This window comes from Orussus abietinus, unplaced genomic scaffold, assembly GCF_000612105.2.
Source record: "Orussus abietinus isolate OABI.00-Male unplaced genomic scaffold, Oabi_2.0 scaffold5, whole genome shotgun sequence".
Taxonomy (NCBI): Eukaryota; Metazoa; Arthropoda; class Insecta; order Hymenoptera; family Orussidae; genus Orussus; species Orussus abietinus.
The window spans coordinates 228,854-256,443 of NW_019394929.1; the positions used below are offsets into that span (position 1 = coordinate 228,854).

Genomic DNA, 27,590 nt, shown 5'->3' on the forward strand with positions numbered 1-27,590 from the left:
TTACGGAGCGGTCAATTATACTTCAACGCCGTAACTCGGACACGAACGTAGAACATGGCTGGAGACCCGGCAAAACGTGGAAAAAAAAAGGGGAAAAACGAGGAATAATCCGGGGGAATTATTCCTCCGCGACATGGCGACGAGGAGCGAGCGAGGAAGAAAAACAAGCATATTAGGGTCGTCCTTAAAAAAGAAAAAAGGGCATAAAAAACCGGCCAGAAATTTATGGCACTCGCCGTCCGATTTTTGCGTACTCCCACGAGAGAGAGAGAGAATCGTCCGGAAATTTATCTCCCAGATCCGGAAACGTATTAATAAATAGAGATCCGCGCAATTTGTTAAATTGCTTGGAAGTTGGCCAGTTGCGACTGCGAACCATACTCCCATATATGCGAGAGGGTCGAATCGATGCGACATGATTCATAAAAAGACGGTCGCTGAAAGTGTCGCAAATGACGTGGCGGTTCCACGAGACGATTTCCGCAAGAAGAGAACGGATGTCGGCTGTTACAGCGATCAGACAACCAGAGAGGCGAAAGAACTCGTATTACTCTGGCACTTCCATTAAACAACCTGCAGGTAAAAAATTCTTAGAAACAATTAACGGTAACTAACCGCAGTATGAATTTTCCTATTTTTTCTCTGCAGATTTTCGAGCAATCCCGAAAGCAGGTTTCACTATTCTGAGGATAACCGAGCGGTCAGGATCTGCATTATACCATAAATTTCGGCGGTTCCGAGGTCGGCGCGACAAGTGGGAATATGCAAATTGCAGGGACGAACGCATTGATCATTACCAATCACTGTGCGCGGAGAACATCGGGTTCGAGTCAAATCCTCCTGATTGGTAATCACTCCGTTCACAAGCAAGTGTAATCCGATTTGGATCTTGGCAGGGAACAAGGTGGGATTTTCCTCTTTGTCGAATTTGGACATGCCATTGATCGCCGAAATGGGCCGCTAGTGCATGAATAACAAATATCCTAAAAGGCGTCGTTAATTCCAAGAATGAATAATTCGAGCCGCGACACATCGAGACGTCAAATCTGGCCAAGACACGAGACATGCGTCGAGGTCCTTAAATCGAGATTAATTAATCATTTCTTTCGTGGGCATGTGCCTCGCTGTCATGTGAAACGAGCCTTACGACGTGCCGTCCCTTCGACATTAATAGCTCTGATTTATAAGAGCACCGAGCTCAATTAAACCGAGCTCGACCGGACCGACGAAATAAAAATTCCAGCCCGAATGCCAGTCTCTACGTGTCTGCCCTGTTAAATAGGTTTACAAGTTTATTACGCGTTTACGACAATACAATCGCTGTTAAACTCCTCTAGACTCTTTTAAAGCCCGTCTCTCGAATGTGCGTGCAAGAAGTATTCCTACATTATATTCGGACGTGTACTATTAATACACCAGGCGGTGTATACGGTCGATTCCGTGGTTGTGTTGAGAACTTGGATGATTTATGACAATTCTTGCCCTCTCACGCCCTCGGGATTATTCGGGCAATCCTTGGATCCCTTTAAATCCCAGGATCGTCCCGGCGAATTTGGCCGACCAACCCTTCCCGATACGTTCTGCCAATGCCAACAAAACTCGCGGTATGTTCCACTCCCCCGAAGAGACTTATTGAAACACATTTGAAGGCCAGTATCGTATTCACAGAGAAATACCCCACATTAAAAAGAAAATCTCTCCGTTGATTTTATTTCCAAATTACCTAGATTTACCGAAAATATTTAAATGACATTTTTCAAATGAGTGCCGATCATTGGATTCGTGCCCCGTGTATTTTTTTTTCTTCTAATTTTATTTCTTATTGCCTGATAAATATTTCTGCGTCTGCAGGTTAAGAGGTGATTAAATCGCACTGGCAACTACCCTCATATTTTTCGATAAAAAATCGAATTTCACCGAATTTACTTATAATTATGCTCCCCCAAATATTTCTTGCTCGCCCATAAATATTCCCGCGCCTGCGAGAAATATCTTCGCGGTTATTTGTTACGTTAGGTAGTTGGCGGAGTATCTCGGGAACGTTTGAGAATATCTATCGGGCATGGTGAGTGAAAAGTGAAAATATTTACGTAATCCACTCGAAGGGCGGCGCTGGAGGGTAAGCGCGTGGCGCCGGGTCGCTCGTTCGTCCCTGGGCGATCAACAAGTAGTTCGGCCGAGCGGTGGGGAGCGACTGTTTGTACACCGTGACGGCGCGAGTGGGAGCGAGCGAGAGGGCGCGCGGCGGCGGCGGGGCGTGCGAGAGAGAGGGGGCGCCACGGCAGGCAAGTAGGCAGGGCGAAGCGAACGCACGGCGTCCCGCGAGTTCAGTCGGGTAAGCGCGTCCAGCAGAAGTAAGTGGATGGTCCGCGCGCGCGTTGGCGGCAGAGCTGGGAGCACGGCGACAGGTCGGCGGCGGTCGATCCCGATTTCGCGTCACGGCCGATCGATCGTGGATGAGTGCGTGGCGAGAAGTCGATCGAGACGAGGCAAGTCAGCACGCGAGGCGATCCCAGGGATGTTGCTCGGCGCCGGCCAGTAACGGTTCGCGCGCCTCGCAGTGGTGCAACCTAGGTTAGGGAAGTTGTTTCGAAAGTGTATCGGGGAAAGTGGGCATTAAAGGCCACCCTGGAAGAGGATGCGTCCCGTGGCAGGCGCGACCGGGCCCCGGCAAGGACCCGCCGGGGCGAGGCAGCTTCACCTCGTCGTAACCTTGCTCCTGCTCGCCGCAACTCTCGGTAAGGCGACCGTAGCTGCGCGCAGGTAGATGCGCGTGGGAGAGACCCGCATCGGCCGCCGGGGCTGTCGAGCGAGGCTCGGCGCATGCGCGGGGGCCTTACCTGCCTCGGCGAGTAGCCCTCGAAATCAAAGATGGCGGCGCATCGGCCGCCGGGAAATCGCCTGTCTGGGAATTTTCGACGGTCCCTGGCTTGCCTACGAGCCTCGTTTTCGAGATTCGAGTGGATATTCCCCCCCGCCATGGTGGAGATTACCGACACTCGGAGTCCCGTAGACCTAGATGCTCTGGACTCCGATTTATCGCCCCTCGAAATTGCGAACGGGAAAGGACCGACTCCTCTTTCTTGTCCCCGCGTGCCGGCTGGCTGGACGCGGGGTCGGCTCGACCCGGAATATCAAGTTTGATTAAATTTTGCAAAGTTCTCCCCGATGAGAGCGGGCTGGGACGATTGGTGGCCCCCTCGTTTGCGCGAACACGCGGGTTGCATTTTACTCCGCGCACTCGGACCGCTCCGAGGGACAAAAAAGGTGGCCACATTTTCGCTCCCTTTGTTCGAAGTCGAGGTATATTTTGGACGTTTCGGTGTTTATTCAGAGCTCAGGTATGCCGGGATATGCCTATGCGTGGCCGTGGAGCTCTTTGTGCGCGGGCCTTACCTGGCGGCCCGATTAGGCGGAAAAACATGGCGGCCGTTGAGCCTCGGAAATCTCGACGGCTGACCACCCTCTGACTCATCTCGCGTTTTCGAATCGTAACCGGCGCTTGCGAAGGGAAATACGTGATAAATTACGCGGGCCCTTGCGCGCTCGATTTCCGGTTAGCTCGATTTTTGGGCACGTTCGGTATCGGTTACCGGAAAAGGAAAAAAAAAAGGAATTAGAATTTCTTGCGTGGGCTGGAAAGAAAAATTCCGTTTCCATTTTTCTTAAGAAACGTGGGAGCGCACGGTGCGCCGAGTACGCCGAGCGTACTATAATCTTATGCAGGCGTACCCAACGGGGCCTTACGCGCACCGGAGAAAGGCATTGTCTGCTCTCCGCTTCTTTTTTCCTATTTTTTTTTGTTTCTCTCCTACGCTAGCCGTCAGGTGCGTTTGCTTTCGCAAAAATTATGATCTAACAATTCTTCCCTGGCAAAAATATCGAATGTTCTCGATGATGTCCACATGTGTGAATATTATAATTTAATGGTTTAAGGAGTTATTCTTTAATAATTTAATGATCTCCAAGATGACGGAGAGCCCGTGACGTGAAACGGAAAGAGGTTCTGCGCAATCGAAGATGAAAAAAGAGCTCGCGATTAGGGTGACTCATAGTTCGAAGAAAGCGCCAACCGTGAGGCATACTTCAGACATGTACTATATATATGCAGTTTCCTCAGTTTCTAAAAAAAAATTATCCGAGCCAATATTTTCGAGGGAAGGAGATCCATCTTCTGAGAGTATACGGTAAGTGTGTATAGTGGAGTTCGGTATTGGATTATTTAAAGTTTCGGTTTTTTGAAGGCGAAGCTCAGAGTGACGTCACGAGCGAGGCAGGGATAATTATGCACTGAGAAGAGTAAAGTTGGTTGACTCAGAGAAATGTGCACTGCTGCGAGAAAATCCCGCGATCAAATACGGCCAAAGGGATGTCAGGAGGAGTAAAGAAAAATTCGTATAAATTAACGATGTAATTTTTCTTCGCGACGAAACCATTGTCCCTTGCAATTGTATATATGATTCAGGTAACGATACACACACACACACACACACACACATATATATATATATATATATGTTTAAAAATATATGCTAGCAATATATATTTGTTTCAGTCAACTAATCTTTTCTTCCAGTGCAGAAAGAAAAATGGCGAAGGGATAGCCTACTCGATAATCTGAGCCTAGGGGTTTCACTGTTTTTCACGACTTTACGGGGAAATATCCGAAAAGAAGGGTTTTGCGAAGGTGCATCGGTCGCGTTACGCCTTTGGTCTGGTGGATTTGAATTAATGGCGGCGTGGGACAGAAGGGGGGCCGGGGACCGTCATGGCGGACGCGGCGGTTACAAGGACGGTTAGCCAAGTTTACGGACTTGCCGTGGGAATCGAAGAGAGGGTGAATTGTAAAACCGTCCTTGAGCGGTCTTAGGACACGTTCAGCCGGGATCTCGCGATTCCTATTTCAGGGATTTACGTAAAGCCCGCCTGCCGCGACAATTGCGTTTACGTGGACGCCCGTAAACACGCCCGGTTTTTGACTCGGCGTGACTTTAAACACGTCGATGCGGATATCTCAGGTCGGCCGGGTTTAACGATCTCCTAGAGCTAAGAGAGGTGCTGGTCGAAGCGACGGGGCCCTAACCCTCGTATTGTCCGTAATCCGTGAATAATTTCGAAGCGATTAGCGGCCTCTATACGGTCCCTTTTTAATCCTTCTTTTTTTTTTTTTTTTAAACAAACTACGCGACCAGCCGCGCGGACGCCGGGAATTAATCGTTAATCGGGCGTCGCGTTTGGGAGAGACCTTTCATGGCGGTTTTCACCGCGTTAATTGAACGCGTCAGGAAACACGGGAAAAATCGGGTCGAGGGCTGGTATATTTTTTCCTGTTTTTTTTAAATATTTTTTTCACGATTTTTCTGAATTTTTCTCTCCAGCGGTCACCTATCCCTATTGTTGACCGCGGCCGAGGTCGCTTAACCCGGAGGTCGCGCCAGGTGGGGAGGGAGAGGGCCCGTGGTTCGCCGAGAAGCGAGGTTAGGTCTCCGGGGTCGGGCCCGGCGGACATCTTGGAAGGGCCCGAGTCGAGGTGGAAGGGGATCGCTCCTCTCGCGCAGGCGCGGAGGTTTCGTGAATTGTGGAACTCCGGGATACGGGGCCCCTTTTTGTTTTTTTGTTTTTTTTTCGACACCGAGTCAGCTCTTGGGAACTGTTTAACGTTTCAGTTTGGTATATGAATTCAACGGCTCTGGGGTGATACATTTCTTAAGAAGTCGGAGGAAATCGGGGAAAAATAGTAGGGAACAGTTGAAAACCCCCGGGGCAGAAGTTTGATTAAATTTCATGCCGGCGTAATTGCTCTTTACGGGGGGGCGCATCGAAAAGGGGTACCGGGACACCAGAGGGGGCGCACTCGACTAGGGGATAACTCGGGTTCCGTAGTCGAGACTCGCCCGTTAAAGAGGCATCGCGTCGCCTCGTTTCTTTGAGACCCGGCTTAGGGTCGCTCTTACTTTTCCTCGGGGAGCCTCGTAGAGCTCAACTTTACGAGCCTCCGCAACATGGCGTCGTCCCGGCCATCCCTTGCTCTCCGCTTACCGAAGGGGGGGTGGGTGGGTGGGTGGAGGAGAGGATGCGGCGTAATTGTAAACTCGCGATGCAGGCGATTTTCACGGATACGCGGTCTTTCCACGGGGGGGGGCCAGAATGCGCCGCCGCGATCCCGATGCGTTACGGCGCGTCCCTAACGAGCGGAAAACGACGCCTTTTGTCCCGGAAACTCGCGGCTTACCTTTTCCCGGGGCGAGGATCGCGACCGATCACGATCCGAGGTTCCGGACTAGCAGTACCTCGGGGATAATTTCCCGTAGAGGAGGAAAAAGGAGAGGAGCTCCCAGATTGCCCGGAAAATCACCGGCACATAGACACTCCGCGACCCCGGGGCTTCTGTTTAGAACACCGGGATTTTTTTTTCGTTTTTTTTTTTTTTAACGGAGATCATTAGCCACGTATCATCGTAAGGTCATTATTCACGGAAGATGCGGTGGTAGACGAGAAGAGGTGGATTAACAAATAGGAGGAATTACGAATTTCCAGTAAAAATCCCCCAAACGTATCAATTGAGGGATGTTCATAAAATCGGAACTTTTGTCCGGGGTTATTTTTATCCCGGGGAAGGTACACGGATAGATCCAAGGAGGTGGGAAATGTGGGACGCCGTCCAAATTGCCCGGAAAATCGGCCATACGTGATCCGACCGTGGGACTCCTCAAAGGATAGCCCGGAAAGTGCGAATTTTCTCTCGAGGTGATTATTATTCCTATCGTACGTGTAAGGAGGTGGCGTAGGGGTGATTTCAATTTCGCCCTCGATTTTCGGGCCGGCGGAGAGATTGAGATCGATTTGGATTAATACAGGCGGCACGTGCCCCGCCCGCGGAGATGGGGATTCGATTTTGCCCCCTCCCCCCGACATGTCGGGTCGCGGTGTGTGCGACGCGAGATTTGATTTGTGAGGAAGGACACGCTCAACGGGGAAAACAAATGGCGAGAGGGAGGATAACGCGATTCCGGAGGGCCCAGAGACAAAGGAACTCGGCATCGCCGTTGGAAATTATCAAAACTGGCGCCCCCCACCGTGTCCGTGATTACGAAATAACGGCCCATGTTTATGGCCTTTGAAAAAAAAAAGAAAAAAAAAATATGTTCAGGCCCACCCTCCACGAGAAAATATGGAATTCTTCTGGTTAGGCCTAATTTTTTTTTGAGGTTAGCTTTAACGACCCCGTTGGGCTCGGACTCCGGCTGGGACGCGGAACGGCCGCAGGGCCGCACGTGCGGTACCGTTCTCCCACCCACATTTCTCCCACATATAAGTAAATCGGATTTTATAGCATTTACAAAATAATTTAATTCGGTACTATTCCAAGGAATATTTCTTTGGCTCGATGAAGGTTTTTTGCTTTTTTTTTTTTAAGTCTAGGTGTCGAGCGGAAGCTGCCAAAAAATAAGGGGGCACCGGTAACCGGCCAGCAAATTCGACGCCTGGCTAGCGGAAAGCCGTTTTAAAATCAATTTCCATCGTTCGAATTTTCATCGTGGTTTGTTCCTTTTTTTACATTTCTTTTTGTTTTCGTTTTTTCGTCCCCCCCCCCCCCAAGGTTTGCATACACGCTCATCGAATTTGACGGCCGGTTACGTGTGCCCGGGGTAAAGTTTTTAGTCTCCCGAGCGAGCGCCCTCCTTTCGCCCCGCGCTAATCCCGTTTTAATACCCTTCCCGGCTCGTCCCCGGATTTATTATCGACACACGGCTATCGGCGACCGCGTTTCCTCGACGGGGGGGCGGTTGATTCGAAATTTGCATGTAAAGCGCACGCACGCGCACCCCGTCGCTCTCGTTACCCTCGAAAATCGCAAAGGCCCGATAGTCCGGGCGCCATTAAATAGACCAAAAAGTAGGGAGAAAAAAAAGGAAATCGGCGTAGCCGTCACGCGAGTTGGAAGTGAAAGTTTAAAATTGAAGAGAATTATCGGGTACCACGAATTATTCGTTGTTCTTCAGTTGAGATATTGGGATATATGTATATTTATATTTAATACACGTAATTTCTCTGGAATCGTTTCGAAGGGGGACTTTCACTCCCGGGAGGATTAATGTCGTCGGAATTTCACGGGGAAATGACAAAGACCGTTCCAGGAGGTGACCGAGAGGACGTCCGGCATTCCCAATATTTCGACTCTGAGAATGACTCGAGTGACGTCATCGGTCGTTGTCCGTCACTGCTCGGCGAGATTTCTTACGCGTGCCCTCCTTTTCTAGGTATTTGTAGCCGGGTTGACGAAATAATGCCGACTGGAAGCTCCTCAAAGGAAGGGATTCCCTTTGAGAAGACGATGCACCGGGAGGGGGACCCCTTTAAAAAATATTCTTTTCAATTAGAAAAAACCGCTCTCGGAAATATCCTCCCCCCAAGCCTTCCCAAATTAGCGGAGTAACGAGCACCACGTCCGTTGTTAGCGGCACGGCTTCGACGTTTCTTATGTGTCCTCCTCGTCCCTCTCACCCCTCCCCTTCTCGTTTTTCTCAAGAGATTGCGAAGAATTCACCTGGCTCGCCTCGTATTAGCAGCCGGGACCCCGTCAAAGGCGAGCACCTAATTGAGCACTCCCCGTACAAACCCCTGGAAGGAGTCTCCTTAGGATTTCCTTTTAAATCGGAGAATACTGTCTTTGCGGGATTTTTGCCTTCAAATTGGCGACCGGTTGCGACGTTGCCTTTTGGAATTCATTTTTCTTACGGCGCAAAATTGCGGCGTAATTTTGGTATCTCGACGAGTCAGCTGATCGCTCGAACTTTTGCTGGTACTCCTGTGTGAATCGAGTACTCTCGGGAAAGGAGGTTACTTAGGATTATATTTTATATCGGGGAGTACTGCTTTTGCGTTGACGTCATTTTTTTTTTACCGCGTGAAAGTGGCGAGATTGGTGGAATTAACTGAATCGGCAAAATCGACCGAGATTTGCCGAATTGGTCGTCGTGGCGAAACAGCTGATCGCGAGGCTGTGGATGGTCTTCCTCGTATTTCGGGAATTTCAGCCGGATGGAGACACGTTCTCCTTCGAGTTTCTCAATTCTTCGAGGGTTCTCGTCTCGCCGGACGACGTGTCCACGATAAATAACGGCCCAGAGCTTTCACCTAACCCGGGACAGTCCATCTTTGTGGCGTCGCGGGACACAAAGATATCCTCTGTGTATTGCGCCGGGCGCGACAGTTTGAATTTATTCCCTCCGGCTTGGACGCGAGTCCTGCGTCACCCCGGGCCCCCCTGTCACACCGGAAACGCGAGAAGGATTTGGGCCCCATAGAATTCAACCGGGCCCCGCGTGTAATCTCTCTATCGCGCTAATCAAGACCGCCGTTGGGTATTAATTGAATTATTCCTTCTGGTCGAACCAATGGGTAGTCCTTATCGCGCGAATCAAAATTGCCGTTCAATTTTAATTAAATAGCTTCTCCTAGGTGGATCGTGAGTCCTGCGTCATTTTGGACTTTCTTTGACTTCGGAATCGAGAAAGAAATTTCACTCCTGTAGAATTTAGTCGTATAGCTCTCCGAGTCGCGAATCTGGGCGACGCCGACATTCAATATTAATCCCGGATCGATCGGCTCGACCGATCGATGGACAAACAGCGAATAATTTCGGCGGCCGGCTCGGCCGATCGCTTTAATATTCACCGTCCGATTAAGCGTAATCGAGTGCTCTTTATCGGGTCGCTGTTTATTTAACTTTATTTAACTTGGATTCGCGGCGGATCCGGTAAAGGGATGTTCCATGAAAGGGGTGGCGAGGGGGGAAAAAGAGGGAAAAGAGAGCCCCGGAGGAAGAGGAATTAGGGGAATACTCGTTATCGTGCGCTAGGTGCAATCGAGCCTTTATCACCGCGCAATTTGGCACGGCTTCGATTTGCTCGGCCCGATATTCCAGCTATTCCGAGCTTTCTATAGGAAAAGAAGGGGAATCGTGCGCCCATCTGTGGAAAACAAAGAGCGGTGAGAATCCTGGTCATGCTCGTTACTGTAAAAAATAAAAAAAAAAGACAAATAGAAAATAAATAAAAATAACTCACAGACGGCGTTCCGAAAAATTTCGATCGATTAGTAAGTATATAAAAATGCGATCGTTTGAACACCCTGGATGCACGATTTTTTTTTTTTTTTTTTAATTTACGACGCCGATCTCGGGACATTGTTCCGGGTATTCGTTCCTCTGTACGCACGATCGAGCGTAATCGAATCTTTATTACTCCGCTTTAGTCCTGTTTAACTTTGGCCCATTTGGCTTGCGTACGCCGGTCCGGGGCTCGTGCTTTACGGGGGAGTAAGTCAAGACGGAGAATGTGTAAGCTCAACTTGGGGGAAATAAAAAAAGCCCCGGCAAGAAAACGGGAGGGAGCTGGCGTGATTCATACTGCGACGTGTAATGCGGCTCGACTTTACAGTGCGGTGACTTTGAAGACGCGCCGCTCCGATTCGCCGTCCTCGCTCAGCCACTTATTATTTATTTATTTTTTTTCCCCTTCTTTCCCAGAGATACCTCCTGGCATTACACCGATATGTGGATGATAATTCCCATTAACTCGGCCCTAATTAAAATTCCCTTCGCTCGCAGAATAATCGCTCGGTAGGTTTTTCATCGTGCCTTCTGCACGGCCAAAATACATGCAGGCATATACGTACTCGCTGTTGAAAATATCGGTTAACTCCGTACAATTTATATTCGCCCTCTGTTACTTTTTTGTTTAACCGACTCGTCGGATTGACGTATGCCAACGGCATAATTATGAATGTTGTACAATCGTGTTCGGATGAGACTGCCGACACGCGTTTCAGGGAATTCAATTTCAGGGCTTGTTAACGGGGAAAAAAAAAAAAAAAATATTGTGGTCAAAGTATCGCATTACTTTCCATATGATGATATTATATTTTATTGTTAACGCAGTAGAAACTTTGTCGATTTTCCGATGTTTTGTTTCTTTATACGCGTAGGTATCATTAGTTGCGCCATAGTTTATCGAGTTCGCGAAAAGGAAAAAAAAAAATATTAAAGGAGGGGGGTTAGTCAAATTGGACACGGTGCTTTTCGAGATGAGGCCGTTAATTGCAGGTTACTCGTATGGGCCAGGTGAAAATCCGGCATTGTCGGTTTCGTGTCGCCGATGGCGAACCTCGTTAAATTTCAAGGCGCGAGTTTTGCCGCGGCATATGCGCTAATTATCCCATCCTTTCGGATCCTCGGAGCGTTTTCCGCGCGCGGAATCCAGGAAATACTTGGACAGAGAGAGAGAGAGAGGGAGAGAGGAGTGCTCATCTAATTGCCCCCGCGATTCCGGACGCGTTTGTCCCGCGACGCGGGATTATGAGGGGAAGAAAAGGGGCGAAGACGGCCGAGATTCGAGGAAAATGGGAAATCGAGGGAAAACCCGGAACATTTAACCCGCCAGGAAGGGAGAATGTCTTTCGCAGCCTTTTGTGTCGGCGGTCCGTGGATTATGAAATGTCGAGGATTGAGGCTTTTGAAATCTTAACAGGAGGGGGAGGGTCGGCTTGTATCTACATTTTTTCGGATTCACTCGGTTCAACCCCTGCGGAATTTTCCCCGGATTATGTTGAGGTCGCGTTTTGGGGGAGCGCGAAAAAAAAAAATGAAAAAAAATATCACCCCTCCCTGATTTTCCTCCCCCGGTGATCGCCAAAGCCCTCCGCGATCGATCTCTGCCCCCTACCCTGAAATTTTCCGGTGAATTATAGAGTGCCGTCATTTTCGGAGCAACCTCACGGCGAGTTTGGCGAGTTTAGCGCGAAAATTGACGGGCTATTCCCCTCCCCCCCCCCTAGCCCCGGCGAGGTCCTGAAATGTCAACCCCGGCATATACATATTTCCAGGAGGGATATTAATAACCGGTAATGATTAAGGATTAATCCCCGACGTCGGGAGAGCGACTGCCTTCGTTTCCTTCACTCGGTTCTCGAGAATTTCAGGAACTGAATCGACGATCGAGCGATATATTTATTTACGTGGTCTCTGGATTTTCCTCTTTGTTCTTATCAATCATTTCCGCGAGTTGCTTTCGACGAAACGAATTTTCGCGTCTCGTTTAACGGGCCGAAATCGCCGGGAGGGAGGAGGGCCAGTTTTTCGGCGTTTGACTGAAATTTTTCGTTTGATTTGCTGGCAAACCTCCCATCCACGCCTCGGGGGTAAATTTATCGCCGTCTGCGAGCACGGCGAGCTTTGTCGGGACTTCACCGTAAATAAAGCTAATATCGACTTTTCGCGATATCCTTCCTCGCGGAACGATCTCGCGCCTATAACTTTGCAGTCTCGATTCGCGCTTATGCGGTCTTTATATATTAGTTTGCATTTTGGGGGGAGGGGAGTATTTTTCATTTTTCATATCGTGGTCGACTCTCTGCTTCCGTCGTCTTTCTTCACGTCGACGAGTCTCGCGGAGCAGCGGCGATATCACTTTTGCATCCTGCGAAATAAATGATTAGGAACGCGGTGACCTTAAATCCAGATCTGTCCTTTTCGAAAATTCACCCTGGAGTAGACAATGGACGACGAGAGAGAGAGGCAGCCACAGTATCCGTATTTCGCCGAGCAATAAAATATACACGGCAAAATGCCCGGCGTGAACCGAGATCCCGGATTTTCTGCCGCTTCTAATCTACACCAGGTAAAATTTCCACCTGGACCATTTCGTGATCGAAATTTAGGAATTCCCTCTGAGTTTAATTCTTCATCAAATACACTCTCATCCAAACACGAAAATGTCCCGGTTCGAAGTTTTCCACGTAATTTTTCCTTTTTTTTTTTTTAATCATTTTCGTTATCACGCGATATCAGTCTCCAGGGGCGGAGGTGAGTCGCTATAATCGATCACTAGGCAAAAAAAAAGAAAAAAAAAACGTAAAAAATTCAGAACCAGAATTATAAGGAATCCCAGAATCACAATCATTAATAGGTCTAGGTCGAAATTTTATGTGATGTAGATTATAAAGTGCAGATTATCCAGGACCTGGTCGCGTTATCACGCGATGTCGGGGAGATATCGGTATCGGTCTCCAGGAGGGCAAAGAGGATCGGGTCGCGAGGTCATCTAGGTGAGTCGCGACGCGATGCTGGGGATCGATCCCCTCTCGGCCACCCCCCGTCGCGGGTGCATTATGCAAGCTGAGACGACGACGACGTCGGCGTCGTGACGTAAGGGGATCGCGTGCGGAAAAGCGTCTCCGCGGTGCCGCGATGAACCGTTACGACGCGATATCGTTGCGTTAGCCTTAAGCCGAGAGGCGCGTTCCGTTCGAGTAATTCCGAACGGGCCTTCGGGATAACGTCCCGACGATAAAGATACGAGTACGCGGTTCAATGGATGCACCCTCGGGAGAGAGGCAGAGAGGTCTCCCTTCCCTTATTTCCGCGGGCACGTCGAGACGGCGCCGACTGTAATATCTCGCATTAGGCTTCCCCGAGCATATCCACGGCAATCTCGGTTGCCCGCGATTGCGTTATCACCCGCGTAAACTCCGGGGAAGAGGCGCGAGCATACGCGTGGAAGGGGCCTCGTTAACCCTTTCGCATTGTTCGCAAGTCTCACCCGTATTAGGGAATTTTCTCAGATTATTACCCCTCGTCGTGATTTTTTTTTCTTGTTTTTTTCTTTTTCTTTTTCTAAGAGTCCTCACCGTCGCATCGAAGAACTTTAGCGAGTTACCTCCTCCTCGTCAAATTTTCCTCGCCTCGAGGAAGCTTATCAAATTATTTCCTCATTATCTAGGAGAGATTTCTCTCCAATTATTTCCTCCTAATCGTCTTTCTTTTTTTTTTTCCCCCAAGACGCCTCACATCGGGGATTTATTTTAAAATTATTTCCTCCGCGTTACGTTGAGGAAATTCCTTGAAAAATTATTACCTCTTTGTATTTTTCTTTTCTATTCTCTTTTCGGCGTTTCCGGGAATGTTCCGCTCGTAGGCAGGTAAGGGGGGTTTTTCTCACAGGGTTGTTATCCCTTAACGCCTGTTGGTAATTCCCTCCGTAATTCGGGTCGCGGAACGGACCGTGTCACGAGAGTCGCGAGTTTTCGGGGGGGAGTGCAGGGGTGCACCTGGCTCGCCCATTTGCCGGCCGCGACTGGACGTGTCATTAAACGGGGCTGATTACTGGGCGTGCGATATTCCCACCCCCCCCGGCGTACCCTCGGGAAATATATCCGAAGCCTGTCTTTTCCCGGCGTTTCGCGGCATTAGGGCCGCCTCGCGTCGGCCCTCGCGGACGTTATCGCGCGCAATTTTCCCGTCGCGTCCTTCGAGCGGAACGAGGAGATGAATTTTCCCCTCGTAGTAGAAAATCGTCCGATCGGCCGCATCTCGTTCCCCCTGTAAGAAAAATTTCCCGCGACCACCTCGATTTTTTTTTTTTTTCATTCACCTGGCCGAACTCGTTGATCTTCGAAAAGTTCATCGATCTCGGAACAATCGGTGCGCCGAAGATTTCGATAAAATCGACCGAATCGCTTGAATCTCATCTTAACGTAGGGTCGATACTTTTGACGTAATTGACCGAAACACCGTCGGCCAAAGAATTTCCCCGAGTTATAATCACGTATTATACGTGGCCGTCTATATAACGACCGTATTCCACGCTTGCACCAACAAGAATTCCATTGAATCTCCACCCAAAGGGGGGTGGATATTTTTCCGCGCGTGCACGCCCTCGAAAGGGAACTTCCGGAATTGCCGATAACTCGAGAGCGCGAGTCTTGTGAATGCCGGGCTTTCGCTCGCCCCCTAAATAAATTCAATGCCTCCCAAGGATTCAATCGCGATCGCGACTCGACCCAGTCGGGGATGCTGAATTAATTGCAGAGAGCGTTTAGCGCGGCGCGATCTCGCGATTAAAACGCTAGTCCCCTCTCCCGATTTGCCGGAAAAAGGGGACGGGGGAAGTGACTCTCCCGTTTGATTTGTATCCATTTTTCTTTTTTTACCCCTCGCATAATTATCGGAGCCGTCTCGTGCCCTCCTTATTAGCTCGTATTTATATGCCGCTCCTCGTAGCGCTGTCGAGCCCTTCTCCTCTTCTTCTTTTTCTCTTGACGCGTTCCCCCCACCCTGAAGGAGGGAGGGGGTGCTTCAAAATCGAAAAGCAGGAACGCCGGAGGAGGAGTGCGCTTCTCTCCTTTCCAGAAGTGAAGTGGCTTAACTGTGTTTTTCCCTTTTTTTCCCCGCCACCCTCTGCCCGTTCATATCCCCTCGTTGAGTGATTTACGATCGTGGAGCGAGAGCGAGGGAGGATTCTCACGGCGGGAGGGAGAAAGGAAAAAAAAAATGGACTCTCGGTCGCACTCTCTAATCGCTTCGCCTCGAGGTTTATACTCGACACGAGTCGACACTTTAACGGATTATGCGCCGTTAGCTCGAAAGAAAGCGTCTATGTGGGGTTTGAATTTCCCGCGATTTTGGGACGACAGCTGGTTCTCGGAAACGCGGCGGTTGGACGACTCGGATGTCCGGAATTTTTGGGCGGGGGAGAGAAAAGATCCCCAAGGGTGTCAAATTGAATTTTAATCGCCCTACGGGTTTACAGCTCGATACGACTCGAATCTTAACCGATTACGCGCCGTTAATTCAAAATGAGCGTCGACGTGGAGTACACCCAGGAAAAAGAAAATGCATCGAATCAATGAAACATTTTGTTAATTTGAAGAATAATTTTTTTTTTATTTTACTCAAATAAATTCCGATACATCGACATAATTGCGAGGAAACGTTGCGTCCAATTTATTTGAATTTATTTCTTCGATTGAATGAATTTATTTTTTTTTTTTTCTTGTTAGTGTAGAAATTTTGCGGAGATTCAAGGGCGATTCGATGCTGGGGAAGGTGGCGATTAAACGCCTCGAACGGAATTCCGCGCGGAGAAAAAAGGCTCTCGGGCGTCCGGAATTCCGCGCGGGAAAAAACTCACCCGAAGGGGAAAAAGTCGCGTTCTAATCGCCCCACGGGTTTATTACTCGACGCGAGCGGACACTTTAGCGGATTACACCGTCCATTTGCTGGATTTAAGTATGACGTGGCTACTTAAGGGGTGTGTCGGGATTTTAATTTAAATAGAATATTTAACGATGGGTCTAATTAAATGCCCCGAGGAGTTTATTTCATCGCGAGGAATTGCGACAAGAGAGATACTACCTTATGGAAGAAAATCCTCCGGTTGGAGGGGGGGTACCCATCGCACCACGTGATATACGGTGTACGAGTGTCACCTGTGACTCGTACACCCTTGCATCCCTTGTGTAGGTACACGAGATTTATGAGATTTATGACAAAGAGGGCCACTCTTTGTGCGCTCACTTCTCGAGGGAAGTCTAATTTTTGTTGTCCGCCCGCCCGAGTGGACGAGAAGGAGCGAGGGGGGGGGGGGGAGGACAATGCGGCTTTGTGCAGGAGAGATCGAAAGTTACGTGTGCATGTATATACGTGCAATTGGACCTCCTTTTTGCGGGGGCCCTCCGGAAGAAACGCGCAAATCTCCTTCCCCCCTGTAAACGGCGAAGCCTGTTTACCGAAATCGCGTCTCGGTCGGCCGTAATGCGAAATTGCGCTCGCCCCCTTGCCCCCCGGCCCATTTTGCATCCGGCTGCACCAAGAGTGAAATGCAATATGCATTCCCGATGGTATGACCGATGTTCTCGGCCTGGCTGACCCCGAAGGTTGGCCATTTTAACCCTTTCCTGTCGCGTGCGGTGGGTCAGGGGGAGGTTCAAGAGGTCGAGCCCCGAAATCCCGAATTCAGGTCGGGGCGAAATCTGTTGGTTTTTCACCTTTCAAATTTTAATACACGCTTCGTGCCGAAATCCTCTTACGGGGGGAGCAATATTGAAATCTGTAAAAAAATGTTTGCAACGATACGGAACTACCCCTCGGCGAGGCTGCGGTCGAAACGACGGATTAAGGTCGCGTCGAAACGGGCCGTTTGTCCCTTGCCTTTTTTTTTTTTCCTTTGTTACGCGAAGAATTTTTATACAAGCCAAAAATCCTCTTACAGAGGGGAGGGTACGTGGAAATTTCTGCAATCGATGTACACGAGCGACCGGGCTGGGAGACCCAGGGCGAGCCGAGGAACGGATTAAGGTCGCGCTGAAATGCGACGTTCTGCTTTTCTTTTTTTTTTTCTTCCTTTTATTTTTCATCTTTTATACAATGCATTTCTATCATGCGGGGGGTGGTATGTTATGTTGGGTGGACGTTTGAGCAATCGGTATAAACGATCGATCAGCGGTCAGGGGGAAACGGGCCGAGGTGGCGAAAGCGAATTTCGTGTACGAACGTCGAGGTAAACCGAGATGTCGAAAACGCCGACGTCGGACGTTTTGCCGGCCGGCGAATCGACGGGCCGAGTTTCGCGCGATTCCGTGGACATAACTCGAGGATGTTTAATCTCGGAGGGGGTCGGAGGTGTTTGGAGATCTATCGAAGGGGGGTCCTTTTCGATCGATTTCGCGGCCTCGGCTAGTATAGATCAGCCGTGATCTCCCTTTGTCGCGATTTCCATTCGCCGGTCGGTCGAGAATCGAGAGCAAAGCTCGATGCCCGTTCCGCGTCGTCGATGTCGCTCTTGACCCCGTTGGGGAAAAAAAAAAAAAAAATAATCGGGGAGTCAAGGTGTCCTCTTTCCGTTTCCAGTCGCGTGGTTAATTTCTCGGCGCAGCGATAAAGTCGTGAAATTTCGAATGGAAAAAAAAAATGAAAAAAAAAAAAATCGCGAAATAATTGTTCCTTGAATCAACGAAATATTTCCTTGATCGAGTGGAGTGTCATTCTCAGGGCGGGACAAATCGAGAGCCCTAGGGCATGATTTGTTATTTCCACTCGTCTATTCTCAGATTACGATTGCGGTTATGCCCGTAATATATTGAAAAGGACGGTATTCTCGATCCCGCTCACCTGTCCGCAGGTTAGGATCACGTCGCGAAGTCGCGATTATTAATGGTATGGGAAATAAAGAGGGGCGAAAATGCCCATTAGCGACGAAACCGTCGGTCGGCGAGTATCTCGCGATTTATCATTATTCCGCCCCCCCCCCGAGGAGTGGCTTGAAATATTTCTTCCGTGTCGTAAAGTGCGTCGGTATATCTCCCGTTCGTTTGTTTTCCCTTCCCCTTTGCGGAAGGGAAAGAAGGAGGGAGAGGAAGGCGCACCCCCTCGGAGTCCTTGAGGGTTCCTCGCTCCTCGAGGCGCGGGAAAGGGCTCGAAATGATCCCGGGAAAATCCCTCCACTCGATCCGGGGTGCAGCGAATGCCTTGCGGGACACCCCCTTGCTCTCCCTCTGCCTATGATTTCCCTCTCGCCGTTGCACTTGTCTTTCACTCGGGAACGAGTATCGGCACTCGAGCCGACGTGTATCGCCCGGGAAACTCGAGATGCGCCGAACACGCGGAATCCCCTGGGAACGGCCTCGGCGTGCCGCGTGCGCAATCACGCGCGCCGCTCCTTAAACACCTGACGGCTCGGGAAAGGGATGCTCCTGCGAAGAGGGGAAAAAATTTCACGTGTCACTTGGTGTGACTCGGATTGAGGGTTTTTTTAATTTTATTATTATTATTTTTTTTTTCTGGACAAACTCCTGACAGTTTGAAAAAGGGATGCTCCATATGCTCTAGAGACTGAAAGTGGGATCGCCTTTAATTTTTTTTCTTTTTTTTTTATTATCTGACGGCCCACGACAGAGATAGTCATGTAAAAAAGATTTTAACGACACTTTACGCTGTCGAGGTAGAAGCTGGGTCCATTTGATTATTTTCCATTTTCCGAAAGACTGTCCCAGTTTTTCCTGACGTGACGGTCTCTGGTTCCGCTCGTAATTAGAGGTGGCAACCGAAAGGGTTGCCCGAGGGCTCGTAACTTTCTTTGGAAGTCGATCGGCCAGGCGGAAAGGGGCCGTCACGCGACTTTTTAAGGAACATTTGTAAGGTTTTTGTTTCCGATCTGGAGTTTGTCCCGAGGTGCGTGTGCGCCTAATTGCGAGGGATGTGTACTGGTCGCAAGAAACCCCCGCCTTTCTTTTTCTTTTTAAATCTCTGAAGGTCGGTCACGCATCCGCGTCCTGTCGGACACGCGACGAGAGAAATTACCATGCAAACGGACCCCCTCTCTTTATTTCGCGTATTTTACATTAGCCTTTCCCTTCGAGTCGACGCATCGACAAACACCTCCGAGCCATTATCGACGTCGCGACATCCGATCGGCCGTCGGCGCTATTTTCACCCCGCAATACCTCGAGGCAAGTCCCAGTACTCCCCTCTCTTTTAACCGTCACTTAAGATTCGAAAACGCAAGGAATCGATTACATCATCCATCCATTTGGCGTAAATATATTCTATTTCCTAAGAGATTCCATATCTGGGCCGCAAGAGTCCGTGATAAGAGCCGGTCGTAAAAGCGTCCTTCGTTGGGGGGCGGTCCGCGTTTCCACCCTCCTTTACGTCACCCTTGAAATTCCTACGTGTCCTGAAATTTCAAAGAGGTTCCAGAGGGGGAAAGCGGATCACGTGCTCGATTTTCCCGCGGTGGCCCGCACCGCCGCTATCGTAACAATCGTAACAATCGTAACAATCGCGCCGACACGTCGGCTTGCTCGCGTTATGTCGCTCCGGTAAGGGGCGGGGGAGAACAATGGAGGTCGGCCCGACCGAAAGGAGCAAGAGCACCGTAAACTCTCTCGTCGGGTCCGGTCCTCTCCCCGGCGCATATAGGCTCCCGTGCGAGGCGCAACCGGAATACGAACCGGCGTGGCGCGCGTTCCCCCCCTCGAGGTGGCCGGCTCCGCGGTCGGCCCGCGTCTGCGCGGCCTCGAGGCGCGCCGGTGAGCGCGCTCGCCGCCTGAACCACGTGACCCACCCGAGTGCGCGCGCATGTGTGCACCTCGCGCGCGCTACGCCGCGAGGTAGGGTAAGTTAGGTCCACCGTGTGCGTGCGTGCGTGTCTTACGTGGATCGCGCGTGTGCGTGATTACTCGTATCCGCGCTTTACGCGGACGGTTAGGCGAGATGGCTCTCTAAGCCGGTCGCGTATACAGAAATGCCACTGTTGCGATCTCCGCGAGCGTACCGCACGTTGCGCGTGCAGGCGCCCTAATAGGCCGCGCGTAAACGTCAAATGCGCAATACGGACTCTCCTGGTTGCGCGGAGCCCCTTTAAAGGCCCGGTGGATCCAGGTCTGCCGACATAAGCCCCGGGTTTCTAGAGCGCGATCAGCTGCCGGCACGTCAGGCCGGATGACAGATGCGCCGCGTTGAAGAACTCCCCGCCGTATGTCGCGGCGGGAATCGCGAATCGCTAATCTTATTGTCGACACCGCAGTCCGCAGCCCGAATGTCGATATTTCGATCCGCCGACGAGGCACGGTGGAGAACCGAAAATATTATTAGAGGCCTCTATACTGACCATATCACCCTCAGTTTTGGTAACGAAAGAAAGAAAAACCTAAATACGAATGATACACTGGGAAAAAAAAAATATATATATTCCTTTGAATAGTACCAAAGACATTTCTTTTTTTTTCTTCGTTACGAATTCTTTGAGTTAAAAATATATTTCCTTGGTTCAGTGAAATGTGCTTTTTCTGTAAAGGGTAAGTCCGTTTAGAGAAAGCGCCGTGGAATATTTTTTAACTGCCTACCAATAAGCGTTGATCGACGAGATTTATTAAAATTCACTAATTTGGTATGTCAGTCGTTTTATCCGGGAATGATCATTGATCGCATCTCGCGGATTCGTTCGGTTAGTGGTGATCCACTCGAGCACGCACCGGCGTCTCGACGGCGCCCATGCGTCACGCGTCGTGCTCCCGATGCGTGCGTACGCGCCGGGCCCGACTCGGCGCTCCGTGACTGCAATCACGGCGTACGCACCGTGGACGCAGATGAGAGAGAGAGTGCACAAGCGCCACGGTCGCATATACAGTCGCACGCGTGTGCATGCCCTGCCATGTTTATCCCCGGGATCGCCGATATATATGTACCCCCGGGTACATGAAACGTCTCGCACGCTGCGCCTCCGCGAAATTCATAAGACACGCGCTCGCGGGATATGAAAAGCGCGAGATACGCGAGATATTTCAGCGGGGCTTTTTCTTCGGGCGCGGATATGCGGGAACGCGATATATCTCCCCTTGATCCCCCTTTAACCCTGAGAAAAAGAATTCATTGAGCCAAAGAAGTATTCCGAATGAATAGTACCGAGAAAATATCCCACCAATTCGAGGAATAATTATTAGATTCAAAAATAAATCGTCGTAATTTCAAAATAATGTTCCGTCATATTTTTTTTTTTTTTAAAGTTCTCGATTTTTTTCCCCGCTTTTCTCACCGCGAAGGTTAGACACGAGAGCAAGCCCCGGAGTTTCATTGAATAAGTCGGACTACGAGCGCTACGGTACATTAGGATTTATGTAGGCAGACCGGAGGGGGTAGCATCCCCCCCGTCGCAGATGCGCCTACCCTGTACACACGACAGCCCCCTTTGCTCTACACCCCGTGATTTGTCGCGTGTTCCCCGTCCCTTTAATCCGAGGCCGCCGGGCGTGACACAGAAAGAGCGTTGATGTTGTACAAAAGGGAGAAAAGAGGGAGGGAAGGAACGAGAGGTTCTGAAAAAAAAAGGGGGGGGGGGGCGACCGAATCGATCGACATTATCGACTTCCGACGTCGGATCTCCCTTCGTAAATACGAATAAAAAAAATAACAAATACCGTTTACCTGACTCGATTTCTCTCGATTATTGCCGGGCATACGCAGTATTCTGCGTGTTCCGCACCGAACGTGGAGGACGGTACGTACAAGTACGCGTACACCCGAGGTGTCTCGGTACTCGTCCTCCGTCCGGGGCGTTAAGTTTCGCAGTTTCACGATTACTCCAGTTACTTAGGGTGGGGGGCACCAGGTGTGGACACTTCATAAAGCCTTCCCTCTCGTCGGCTCGGTGGAATTCATCATCTTAAGTTCAACACCTTGTTCGCCACTCGGCGTTATTGCGGCCGCACGCGGAATCCGGATCGATCGAGCCCCGAATTACTCGATGATCTTTCGAGAATTCGTAATGAGGCTTGTCCGATATTCTTGGTTAATTTTTTTTTCCTCCCTTTTTTTGCACATTTTTCATCCAACGTTATCGGGATGAACGGGGACCCCTTCCTGCCCCCCCCCGGGGGAACAAAACGAATTTGCGGCGGATTATCGGGATATTTTCAGGGAAGGGGGAGGGGGGGGGTCGATTAAACAGGAACGATTAAATGGAAAAATCGCGTGACGCGCGGCGGGATTTTCAGGAATTCGGAATTTCAACCCCTCGTACTCGGGGCTCGTTTCCACCCTACGACCAATTGCGAGCTTGACGAATGCGCGAAACGGTTCCCCTCCCCGCTCTACCTCCCCCCCCTCTCAGCCCTTCGCCCTGTAACTTCGGCTTACTTGACTCCGGCGCCGTTTATCGGCTGTAAAGGCGAGAGCGGAGCTTTTCTCGGGCGCGAATTGCGTAAAGCTGTACTCTCGCGCCTCCCTTCCGGCTCTAAATGCTTCCCCGACGAGCAGTAAAAATCTTGGTCGCCGTCTTTGGAAAACTTTGGGGGCCCCACCGGGGCGGGGCTCCGGGGGGCACCGACGTTTATCGCGCTTCCGGTCGAAGCTCTTAGGATGGGGGAAGAGGGAGGGGGCTGGCACGAGCTTTCGCCCCCTCGTATCGCTTGAGTCTCGCGGGTAATAATAGAGGGATATTAAATAGTTTATCCTTTATACGGACGTTTCCACTACTCTCCGACTACTTTGTTGATCCTGGTACGGGGGGTTGAATATGAACCACCGAAGTGGATTTTCGGGAAGGAGATCAAAAAGCGGGGAGGTTTCGGCCCTTCCTTTGATTTTGAACTTTTTGGATTTATTGCGCTTATTGTGTTTATTGTATTTCTTTGGATTTATTATATTTATTATATTCATTATTTTTTGTGGCCTCGGGGTTTTTTGAGGATCGTCAACGAGGGTTCCTGACACAAGTCCCCTCTCGTTCCCCCTTTTTTTTTTCTACCCCTTTCGTAAGGTCTCCCCTGTGCATCCAAACGTGTCCCACACCTTGCGCGATGGCACGTCCCACGTGTTTAGAACGCGGACGTGGACTGCACTCTTAACTAACGGTACGCCGGGAATTATTTTCTACTGGAGGTAGGCGCGGGTTCTTTTAACGCCGGCGACGTGGACGCGCCGCGACGACCGTTTCGACGAGATTGACATGTGGGGACGTCGAACATTATTAGGAACTGTCGGTTTGAGGGAAAGTTTCGCAAACGGTTGATCCTTCACATGCCACTTTTGCGAATCAGAAGTTTGAGGTTAGGCGCAAGGTGCACCGGATTGCGCGGGTCAGTTCTCCGCCTTGAGGTTAGGTTAGGTCGCGGGGGCGGAATGGGAGGAGAGAGATCCGCGTCTCGACGAAGCTCCTACCGGAAGTCGACTTTCTTCCGGACTCGTCGGAGCTGGTTATTCCTGGCGAGGGTGCGGAAAAGGGGGGGGGGAAGAAAAAAAGGAACCTCCGCAAGATGCGAGCCAGCGCTCGGGGGCGATCCGACCGCGAATGTCAGGAGCGGGGGGCGCCTACCCCCCCAGCCTTGGAGTCGCTTAATGACGTTAATTACCCCCCTTTGCTCCGTTTCCTGGAGCACCCTCGACCGGTGGGCGTGTCGCCCTTCGTAACGTCAACTTGTAACGAGCGCGACGTCGCGACGCCGATCGCCCCTTCCGTCGTTTTCTTTCTCTCCTTTTTTATTCCACGCTCGACTTACGCGTATCCAGTGTAATTAAAACTGGCGGCTCTTTTCTAGGGGATTTAAAAAAATCCTCATTTCGAAAAAAGAACGAGATCCATTCGCGAATTCGAAGGTTGCACCTCTTAGAACCATCCACCTTCTTTTCTAAACACCCTTTTCTACCCCGTGAAAGGGTTCATTATAACTCGATGGGAACTTCGAAGTTTGCATCCGCAATTACTGTCGCGGGGACGGAGAGGGTGACGTTTCCATTTCGTTTTAAATTCCATTCCTCGGGTACCTTGCTTTGGGATTTTTCTGTTTTCCTTTCCTTTTTTTTCCCCGGCGAATTCCTCCCCTTGGTCGGGATTTTGCCCCGTTTTTATACCGCGGTCTCTTTCTCCTTCTCTACGAGTCTTCGTCTCTCTCTTGCTAGCAAAGGGAAATATCACTCGCGGCTTCCGTAAAAATCGCACGTATCGCGCCATGGGGATGGAGAAATATCGTAGACTCGCAGTTATACGAGTGCACACCGCCTCGTGCCCCGCCCCGTTAAACGTCAGTGCCGAATGCCAAATTGCATCTCGCCGACACATCAAAGGAAATTTAATGCTCCCCCCTTGTGTTGTGCGCCGGGCGCTTAGAGGGGTGCACCGGTGCACTCGTTGCCTCGGATTGCATTGTGCGCGCCCCGCCCTGAGGAGCGACCGGGTGCATCACCTTTTTTCCACGGATATCAAACGGGCTGGATTAACGGCCCGGATTGGCGCGAACCTAAGTGATTTGCTCCCGATGCCTGATAAATGAGCGCCCCCGTGCACCCACGTCCAGGTGTAAATAAGGATATACGTACATCTACCCTCTTAGAGCGCCATTGCACCGGTGCATCCCTGCAGGGGACCTCGCAAGGGGCCTCGACCGGTCCCCTTCCGGAGATGCTGCACTTTTCATTGATTACCTTCGCCTATATCTGAAATCACCATTTTCAAGATTTTCCCTATTTTTTTTTTTCACGGGTTTAGAATTTTCCCAGTTACTTGAATTAATTTGTTTACGTATCCCGTGGGTAGTACCGTGCAAATGTCCCGGGATTAATCCCGTATGGAGCCTCCGGAAGTGCAGGGAGGGTGTAAATTTACAGCGCGAGGATATCCGCGGGCCGAAGTGAGCGGCGTACGCGAGAACTTTTCCTCTGTACACGACGTGTACAATCTTGCCGTTAGAATTACTGCGGCTTTGCGGTGGAAAAGTTTGTTTCGGGGGCGCCGGCATGGAAAAGGGCTCGCGCTTTAAAGAGGAGCACTGCACCCCCGGCCGGTGCAAGTCGGTGTATGCACTTCGCGCCCTGGCGCCATAATGATCCGCCGGTCGGGAGGTTATAGCAGGATTGCAAAATTGTGAAATTGCGAAGCTCGAAAATTGCCATTACACCTGCTACGGCGACCTTGCACGCGAACACGCGTGCGTTGCCTCCCCACCCTCCCTTGCCCCACTCACTCCTTCCTCGTGGAGGAAGTGCACTCGGATCCCCGAAATTGGACCGGAAATCGTGCTTTCCGCGGCTGGGGGGTCGGCGAGTTTACTTTATTTTTTAATTTCTTTCTTTCTTTCTTTCGCTCTTTAACAATGTACGAGTACGAGTGCACCACTCTGAAGAGAACGCCGTTTAGTCACCGCGTTGGAAGGCTCCGGCTTGAAATCGTGCCGATAGGAAGCGACTCGGCCGAGAAGGATCGAGTTGCATGACTCAGAGCACCAGGATGGGGGGCCGACTTCGCCGATGCAAGCCGATCTCAACCTGTAGACTCTTCCTGGAAGCGGAACTGCTCCTCGAGGTCGATCGATTTTTCTCCGTTCTCCAGGAAGTGCGCAGAAAAAGAAAAGTAAAGAAATTCATAAAATTCGGCGTCGTGTCTGAAATCCTTCCAATTATTCCGATGACTTGTGTAACCTTCAAGTAAGTGTTTTCTTAATTTTTCTCCCGGAAGCACCTGGAAAAAGAAAGAAAAAAAAATTGATGTAATTCTGCGGGGTGTCTAAAATCGTTGAAATGATTTGGTTTACTCTTTTTTTTTTGTATCGTTTCGCGGCGATTTTGTTTTTTTGGAGATAGGGAGTAGGAAGAACTCCATATCAGAGGCAGTTCGGCTGATAAGCTGAAGTAATCCGGGCAGCCCTTTATCTGACGAGTTTGTCTCGGCGCCTGCCGAGAGCTCTAATCGATTAGATCGTTTGCAAATTAGCGACGGCTTATCCGACGCCCGAGGACGTGTATTTACGTGCCCACGCATCCATTCAGAGGGGAGATCTTCGAAATGAGAGACTTATGCGCGATCGCGAACGCTCATCGATCCCTCGACTATCCTTTCGCGTCGAGTGTACACAGGTGAGATCGGGGTCGGGTGATAAGGCGAAACGGCCACGTGTCTCTATCAGCTCACCGCCCGATCGGTCCACGGATGGGTTCCGATAACCACTTCATACCGCGAGAAACGTTTACGTGGCTCATTACAAATTTCAATATTTCTCATATCAACATATTTTAATATATATGTATTTTTTCTCTGCAAGAAATGTACAATTCCACATACTAAATTAATTTTCATTTACCTTTGGAGGAAATATTTACAAAGGGACAAAGGCAAAGTGATCGGAGGTCCATGGATGGCCGTGGATCACGGGCGAGAAGACGTGAGGATTGTTTAGAAAACGTGATCATTGCCTAAGCAACTTCGATACGGCTAGGCCAAGACTGTTCCTATGAACAGTGAACAGGAACGGCTCTTGATCGTGAACCATAGAAGCGAACAGTTGGACCCCGTTCGTCTCACTAATTTCACCTCCTACATTTTTTTTCTTTTTTTGTTTTCTTTGCGTGTCATCTACCCATTTTCGGCGATTGCGTAGGAATTTTTTTTTTTAGTTCATTGTCTGATTTCAAAACCACCTCGAGCACTTCCGTCCATAGTAAACCGAGTAACCGGCGATAAGGCGCCGCGACTTAACGCACTCTTCGCGGAACCGTTGGCGCTGACTCAGGTACGGCGTGCCTGCGTTCGGTTGACGTCACCGCATTCTTTCCTCTAGTGTCACCAATGTCGCCACTAGAAGGGATCCTTGTAGGAGTTCCCCCCCTGGAGGGTCCCGAAGAAGACCACCCGTTGGCCGGGACTCCCGGGGGACGCATCGATCCGCGATCGGAGAGCGATATCCCTTATCACGGTCACTTTCTCCGCAACGTCGACTTTCCCGTATTCCGGGAGACTTTAAATTTCCCTGTCCTTTTATTTTCCCGGATTCGCAGGAAAATGTATGCGAGGGTATGCACGAATCGGAAGATGGGCATGTCCGCGTTTAAAGAGCGGTTCGATCGATTACCGATCGATATCTTATCTCTCCTGGCGCGCGCCGGTTCAGTTGACGTATCGCGGACGTCTTATCAGGGCGGCTCCTCGTCCGCATCTTTTGGCAGGGGATATTTCTCCAGGTTTGCCGAATCGCAAGGGGTCGGTCCGGACGTGACCCGACTCTCCCGAGGGAATCGGAGAGTCCCGGAATACCGAGTACACCGGAAGAAGGGGAAAGAGGGGGTCCGGGGACGAAACGCGGTTTTATTGTGTTCCGAGGGATCAACTATTAATTGGATCACGACTAAGTAAATTGTTAAGAGAGAGATAAGGGGGCCAAGGGTTCGAGGGAGGTGCGAAAGTGAGGACTTCGAAAATGATTGCGTCGGTATAATGACTTCGAGGGAGCCGAGGGGTGGATCATGGGGTTGTGGTCTCCAGGGG

At 50.3% G+C, this 27,590-nt stretch overlaps 1 protein-coding gene across 1 annotated transcript in view; it reads left to right on the plus strand.

The window, feature by feature from the left end:
* Positions 1 to 2,354: 2,354 nt before the first annotated feature.
* The window catches only part of LOC105701282 (DE-cadherin), a 93,683-nt gene continuing 68,447 nt past the window's right edge, over positions 2,355 to 27,590 (plus strand). Inside the window, exon 1 of the mRNA XM_012427905.1 lies at positions 2,355 to 2,738. Coding sequence (XP_012283328.1) covers positions 2,639 to 2,738 — 100 coding nt within the window. The 5' untranslated portion in view covers positions 2,355 to 2,638. The remainder of the gene's footprint in view (positions 2,739 to 27,590) is intronic.